Source organism: Hemicordylus capensis, chromosome 4 (assembly GCF_027244095.1).
Source record: "Hemicordylus capensis ecotype Gifberg chromosome 4, rHemCap1.1.pri, whole genome shotgun sequence".
Classification (NCBI taxonomy): domain Eukaryota; kingdom Metazoa; phylum Chordata; class Lepidosauria; order Squamata; family Cordylidae; genus Hemicordylus; species Hemicordylus capensis.
Window position 1 is genome coordinate 2,947,877 of NC_069660.1, and position 7,700 is coordinate 2,955,576.

Sequence of the window (7,700 nt, forward strand, 5' to 3'; positions counted from 1 at the left end):
TCAGCAGACCTCTGCATTTCCCAATGACAGCCGAGAGGGCAGCCAAGGCGATTTCCACACCCCACGGCCATAAATCTGCCCAGCACTTGGATCAGCCCTGGCCGCCCTTCAGAAGCCAGCTGGCTTGCGTGTGACCCAAGCACTGTGAAATCTCCCGCTCACAATGGGGGTGGAAGCCAGGAGAAAAATGGCCTTTCACACCCTGTGTGATTATAGGGAACAGAGCCGGCAGCCTCAGGGTGGGTAATAAACCTGATTTATTGACCCAGGCCAATCACAGCAGCTCCAGCTCCAGCGAGTGAGTAAGTCTTAAATTTCATTAGGTGATAAATACTGAGAGCGAATCAATTTGGTAGGAAAGCTAATTAGCTGGCGTGGCTCTGCATCGATCTCTGAGCCCACCACATTGGGGGATGCTTGGGATTTAATCCTCCCATGATGGAGGGAGCTGTGACTTGAAGCCACCCCACCCCACCCCACCCCCAGCTTAATGGGGTTGCAGGGCCCCAAACCATCCATTAACCATCCATTAAGAAGGCCTAACTTGGGCCTTCCCAACAAAGCTCTCCATCCCAGGTGAGGCCACTTGGGGAAGTCAACCTGAGGTAAAGTCACCCACCCTGCAGGATGGGTCTGGCATCTCCCGGAATGGGCACCAGACTCCAGGAGGTGACCGAAAGCGCACTTGGAGATTTTAACGGCTTGCTATTGGAGGAAATCGTCTGTCTGTCTGTCTGAGGAGGGAGGGGGAATATCTTTTGGAACTGCTTCCTGCAGGGCTGGCTGCCCTGGCTGAAGGCGTGGGGGGGGGGGGATCTGCATGGACGGAGCTGTTTGTGAGGATGGCTCAGCCAGGTCAAGAGGGCTGGATCCAGGGCAAGGGGCCAGTCCTCACCAGGGAAGGAGAGTGCAGCCAGCTCCCCTCATTCTGGTCGGAAAGCAAAGCTAGGCTTGGAGCGAGCAGGAGCTGGGGGGGGGCCTCTGAGCACCCATTGCAGCAGGAGGGGGCAGTTGTTGCCTCAAGGCCTGCGGGTGGCCTTCCCATTGGGGCATCTGGTGGCTACTGCGGGGAACAGGGTGCTGGACAATATGCAGGGCCTGCTCCAGGGGTGGCCCCTCACCTGAGGCAAAGTACGCCTTAGCACCCTCCCCCACATGGTTAAAATTAAACTAGGCTTGACTAGCAAGTCAGAAGTTGCCAGTTCGAATCCCCGCTGGTACTATATCAGGCAGCAGCAATAGAGGAAGTTGCTGAAAGGCCATCATGTCATACTACGCAGGAGGCAGCCATGGTCAACCCCTCCTGTCTTCTACCAAACTCAACCACAGGGTTGGTGGGCGACAGGAGTCAACACTGACTCCATGACAGCACACTTTACCCTATTTTAACTGTATGCGGGGTGTGTGTGCCAGGCATACAAGGCAGGTGGTGCTTGCTGGGGCAGTGGAGGTGGCGAGGAAGCAGATGAGGCCTTGACCTTGTTGCAAGATGTCCTGGTGCTCCCACCACACCGCTGGCCATGATTGCACCTGAACAGCGGCCATTCCAGAGGTCCGCCCCGACTCAAGGGATGATGCAGCCAGGCCCTTCTGGTGTCCGTAGCTTCTTCCCTCCTCCCTTTCCATGCCTTGGTAGCCTCAAGCTGCCTCGTGGGGGTGGATCAAACGCTCCCACCATGTCCCCGACCCCCCATAACAGACTCTCTGCAAATACAGGAGGAGCATGTTGAGGAGAAGGTCTGGACTGGCCTTCTCCCTGATCTTGGGAGGTTTGCATGTGCAGGCAGGGGGGTCGCTCTAGTGGAGCAAAAGGGTTCAAGGAACACGGGGCCCCCAGCCCCTGGGGCCCCCAGCTCCACCCCTTCCTATTTTCTTTGTTCTCGCCCTCATTCTGAGGGCCCGCCAGAGAAAGGGGTGAACACGGGGCCCCTCTCCCCTAGCTACGCCCCTGTGTGCAGGGAGTGTTTTTTGAGGGGGGGTGTCAGACGCATTGCTCTAACGCTGAAATCACAAATGTACCAAGTAGAGACTGGCTACTGAGCGCTTTAAGATGGAGACCAAGAACATTCTTTTGCTGCTGATGGTCCCTGAAGGGGCCGGGGTGCAAGAACTGAGCGTAGCCCCCACCCCCGCTTCCTTTTGCCAGCACTGATGGGCCCCTTCAGAGCTCGTTACGCCACCGCTGTGTGATTTCATGAGTTGTTTGATCCAAGCTGCCTCGGCCCCCACCCCCGGCACTCACCTCCTCGGAGAAGAGGGGCCATGTGGGGGGGGGGCACTGTGGCTGTGCACTGCCTGGCGCACACCTTGGGGCAGCAAGGCAGCCACCAGGCCTTTCAAAGAGGCACCGGGGTACGGTACGCTGGCTCACCTGCTGTCCCCTGCCGAGCAGCGGATCACGGCAGTGGACTGGCATGGATGGGGATGCACGCTGGCATCGTTGCTGGGCACACCGCAATCGAGCGTCTTGGCAGGGGCAGGCGGCGGGCAAGGCAGTGCACAGTAGTGCACTTCTGAGAGGTCTCGCGGCTGCCCTCTCACCCCAAGGTATGCACCAGGCGGTACACAGAACAGCCCCCCCCCCCCGGCCCGGCCCCAGCTCTCTTCTCTGGTGGTCCATGTTCTCTGGATCTCTGGACATGTGGAACTGCCCCTGCTGGTTATTTAAAAAGGATACGGGTGGCAAAGTCTAAGAAGGAGGGAGAGCAACATTAGAATATTTTCCCCTTGACTCTTTTTTTAAACAATGGCAGTTGCACAAGCAGGAGTGGAGAGAAGAAGACCAGCAGGGGAAGGACTGCTTCCCCTTTTCACCTCCTACCATTTTCCCACTCAGAATCACAGGCAAACCTCAGCTACGTTTTGCTTCAGGGGGGGAAAATAAATGAAACGAAATGAAAATATGGTAGTCCTGGTGGACGTGCAGGCTGTGCAAGCATCAGGGACATATTTTCAGGCGGCACAGAGGGCTTCTTGGGGAAGGGCTGAACTGCTGCTCTGGTGCATTTAGTTGGGAAGTTCTGTTTGGCTGCTGTCTCGCTGCACTGGGGCATCCTCGCTCTGCATATTGAATCAGAGTCTCTTGTGGAGAAGGGCCTGAAATCCGCTGAGGTGCCGGAGTTCTGTGTCCATTAAGCCTTCCCTCCCCCTCCTCCCTAGCTGACATACTGCGCAGCATTCTGCAGACGTCTTGCACATGGCAGGCGCTTGCTGCAGCTTCCAAATGCAAGCTGGACTAGAGTGCACTGGTGCAAATGCTGGTGACCATGCAGCTGCCCAACCCCCTTGTGCAATTTCAGCATTTGTGCCGGTGCGCTCTAGCACAACTTGCATTTGGAAGCCGCAGCAGAGCCCGCAGTGTGCAAAAGCCCTGTGCAGCGCTGTGTGGTGTGCCACTTTTCAGCAAAGCACTCAAAGCAGTTGACATAGAAACAGGAGGAGAGGGAGAGGGGCCCCCCCGCCTCCAAAGGGCTCACAATCTAGAAAGAAACACACATTATTCGACCCCGGCAAGAGTCGCTGGGAGGATGCTGTGCTGGGGCCGGTTGCCCTGCCCTCGCCAAATCTCCAGGAAACAGCCCCCGGAGAAGCTCCTCTTGGCCCAGTTGGCAGGGGAGAACTTCACTTCCGTGCTCTCTTCTTTGCTCTGCCCCGGACAGGTGGTGAAAGTGGTCGGCAGCAACATCTCGCACAAGCTGCGGCTCTCCCGGGTCAAGCCGACCGACGAGGGGACCTACGAGTGCCGGGTGATCGACTTCAGCGACAGCAAGGCTCGCCACCACCGGGTGAAGGCCTACCTGCGGGTGGAGCCCGAGGAGCCCCGGGAGCCCCACCGCCACAGCTCCCCCACCGGGCACCTGCAAGACACCCAGCTGCTGGGGGTGCAGCTCTCCGAGCCCAGCAAACTGAGCGCCTCCCACCCCCACCCCCAGCACCACCCCCACAAAGCGGGCAAGGAGCTCAAGAAGCGCTCGGTGGACGGTGCCTCCTGTTCCTTCTAGAGCGGGCTGCCTCCAGAGCGACGGTCCTGAATGGCCGGATGGGGTGCCTCCCTCCTCCTCCTCCCCCCGCCCGCCCGCCACTCCCCCACGCACACCCTCCCTGACCCATTTGGGGGGGTGGGAATCAGACCTGGCAGCGGCCAGAGCAGCTCTGGGCCTGGCTGCGGCTGTGCCAGTGTCAGCTTAGCGCCACCTCCACGTCCGCATGAGCCCCATCGCCAACCCCTCCCTCCACCGGGCCATCTAGATAGGTATTTTTAAACATTCCTTTCTAACTCTGACTCCTCCGCCGAATGGACAACTTCTGGGACTCCGGGGAGAAAAAAGAGAAGCCGCTCCAAGGTGGCCAAGGATGGAGGAGGCCCAGGTGGCTCCCACAGGGCCACTTGTGGCTTCTCCCGCCTGTGCCCACGTGGGTGGGAGAGGGCTGGCTCCCTAGGAAAGCGGCTGCCTCTTCCCATCCATCCCGGCACTTTGGGGGTCTCCAAGCAAGACTGTCTTCCCTGCTTGTCCTTTGGGAGTACCGAAGGGACCCAGACTCGAGGTTGCCCGCTTGGCTGCCAGGAGGTTTCCTCTGCAGAAGGACATCTGGGCAAGCCGCACCTGGCAGAGCCCCACCTGTTGCATTGTTTGCTTCTCACACCATTTGTGAACCCCTCGGAGGTGCCCTCTTGCTTTGTAAGGCCAGGCCTCCGGGGGATGCCGTTGAGACCGTCACTTCTAACTCACCCGTATCGACTTGTGTTCCTATGAAATCTCTGACTGTACATTGTAAATAGGACCGACTGTTTCTTCCTCACACGGCCCCACCACCGCTTTGCGGCTGCAGCGGCAGCACCTGGATCAAGCCCCTCTGAGTCTATTCCCCAAAGGGCCACGGCACTCCCGTCCCGCACCCACCCCAGCCCCCTGCACTGGGTGCCGGTCAGCCAAGAACAGGCAGGCTGGGCTTGTAGTGTGTAGCTGAGGTGGGAGCCGGCAGGGTCCTTGCAGCTCCCCTCTTAGAACGGCTTGAGAGGCCACCGTGGTGACCCAGGTGACAGCTCCCCCCAGCCCTGAGATTTGACACCTCTCTGTGCATTGCTCCTTGTGGTGCCCCAACCTGGCGAGCCAGCCCTGCCCAGCTGGTCTCTTCTCGCGACAACCCTCTTTGACCTGAAGAAGCCCAGGCGGCATTCTGCTGCCCGCCAGAAAGGCGTGCCTGGAGGACGGGTGCCAGGCTCTGTCCCGCAGAGAAAGAGGTGCCCTTGGAGAGGTGCCTCTGAGGATGGCTTCTTATCGCCCTTTTGGGGGGGGGAGGCTGCTTGGGTAAAAATACAGATTGGGAAGGGAGGGCCGGGCTCCTGCTCTTGCGCCTTTTCTCCAGAGAAGCAGCAGTGAGGCAGGTGCATTTTGTACTCAGGGGTTTCTACCCCAGAAGCAGGCCAGAGGCACCTCTGCAGAGTCACCCAATTTGCTGCCCGGGGAACATAAATGACGCAGACCCGAGTGGATGTCCGTCAAAAAGGAAACCCCGCCCCTGGCCTGAGATGCCTCCCTGTGACTTCGCAGAGCCTGCCGGTCTCTCGCCTCCCCGGGCCGGCCCAAACCCGTGCGTGCTCCTTAGGATGGGGGCAGGCTGGGAAAGGCCAGGTGGCCCTCCAGTGTGTCACACTGGCATCTAGAAATGGAAGCTCTTTTCCTCCAGCTCGGCCTCAGGGAGGTTCTTCCTCCTCCTTGAGTTCATGGAGACGTGTGTGGGGTTTTGTGACCCAGCTATGTTCCTCCATGTGGTGTGTTTTCCCCTCTGTGGAAGGCAGAGCAGGAGCGGCTCATCTGAACAAGCGGTGGTGGTGGGGGGGGGGCACTAAGGAGGCACAGCTGCCTTTGCTGCCCAGAGCTCTGTTCGCTCTCCTCTCACCTGCTGAACGTGCTGCCTGCTGGCTGGCCATTCATCAGGTAGAGCTGCGTGGTTAACTGCACAGCTCTCCCTGACGAATGGCCAGTCTGCAGGCAGCGCAGCTCGTTATTGCCGAGTCCAGGTGGAATAGCAAAGAGAGGAGCAAAAGGAGCTCCGAGAACGGAAGGCAGCGGTGCCTCCTTTGGTGCTCCTGAGGGAGAGGCTAGAATGCAGACCGCTGTCAGGCACAAGCAATCTTTGACTGACATCCCGGCTAAGCTCTGCTGCTGCTGCTGTTGCTGCAGCAACATTGTGCTGGTGCTCTGAGGGAGAGCATCCCCTTCCTCTGAAGTGGGCTGTGGCTCCCAAAAATATGTCCCTGAGGGTTGCACAGCCTTTGGGGAGTCACAGTGGGCTTCAGAGGGGAGGGGAGATTGGCAAAAAGTGTCCCCCGCTCATAGCACCCGTGCGTAGTTAGTCTGGATGTCAGTCTCCGAGTCCACACCACAAGCTCCCCCCTGACCCCGGTCCTCTTGTATATATTTCTACTCGGTTTGTCTAGAGGGAAGCCAGCAGCAGAAGCAGCCAAGACTGGTGCGGGGGTGGGTGGGGTCAATTGCCACGTGAGATTGGGGGTCTCTTGTCTTGGAGGTTTTCAAGAAACCGTTAGGGAGGCATGCAACCGAGGTGCTTTAGGAGAGCGTTTTCCTGCCTCTGGACAGAGGGTCAGATGAGACGACCCCGCGAGGTCCCTTCCAGCTCTATGACTGTAATCCCAGGGTATCATAGGAGCCCCAAATGCTGCACTGACAGTTAAGCGTAGAAGCTGGGGGTGGGGGTGGGGGTGGGGGTGGGGTGGGCAGGCAACTTCCTTGCTGTCAACTGGCCCTTCGCCACATGATCCAGTCTCTGTGACCAGCTGAAGTGAATAAAGACCTTTACATGGAGGTGGCGTTGCTGTGTCTTCATTCGTGGGAAAGCATGTCTACTGGTGCCGTGTGCATGCCGCGTTGGGGGATACGGAGCAGCGAGAGGGCTCTGGGATCCCATTGCGCGCCGCCAGGGATGGGCATCTGCCTGGGCAGGAACCTCACTGCCTGCCGCCCAAAACAGGGCTCAGCTGATGTGCTGGCACTGAAGCCAACTGCTCTGCAGCCCGGGAGCGCTGCTTTGGAGGCAGCCACAGGAGCAGGAGCCGTCTGTCCTCACCACGCCCATGCTGGACAGGTATACAGTCCTGGAGAAGATTGGTGGGCTGTATGGCAAACCCTTCCCTACGACTCTTCAGGGAGACATCCAAGCAGACAAACACCACAATTGCCACACAGAAACCCACAATTAAGTAGGACACAGAACATAAAGCAAAGCAGCTTCACACTTCAAGAACGACCCAGTCAGTCCATTGTAAACCAGCTTTCATGAGCTGGGTGAATAGAAATGCCTGTGCGCAACTGGGATGCCACCACTAAAAAGGCGCTCTCTCTCTTCACACACACACACACACACACACACACACACACACACACACACACACCCCATTTCAGGTGCTGAGGGGCCCAGAGGAGGGCCTCTGGTGTCCACCATGGTCTTGGGGCTCCCATAGTGAGAGGCAGCCCCTTGGGGCCCAGGACTTTGGAGCAGGGGGGTCCCAGCTGTGGGTTGCCAGACCAACACGGTCTGACTACCACTCCCACCCAGCCACAGGCCGCAGTGCTCCCTTGCTTTAGAGGTACACACCGACACTTGGGATGTTGCCTGGAAATGGACTGGTTGCCAGTACTGCTGGTTCCAAACTGGCAAGATCTGTTCTGTGTACCCAG

General features: G+C 58.6%; 1 protein-coding gene across 1 annotated transcript in view; it reads left to right on the plus strand.

The window, feature by feature from the left end:
- VSTM2L (V-set and transmembrane domain containing 2 like) overlaps positions 1–6,827 on the plus strand; it is a 96,508-nt gene extending 89,681 nt beyond the window's left edge. The window contains exon 4 of the mRNA XM_053249870.1: positions 3,660–6,827. Coding sequence (XP_053105845.1) covers positions 3,660–4,001 — 342 coding nt within the window. The 3' untranslated portion in view covers positions 4,002–6,827. The remainder of the gene's footprint in view (positions 1–3,659) is intronic.
- The last annotated feature ends 873 nt before the right edge of the window (positions 6,828–7,700 follow it).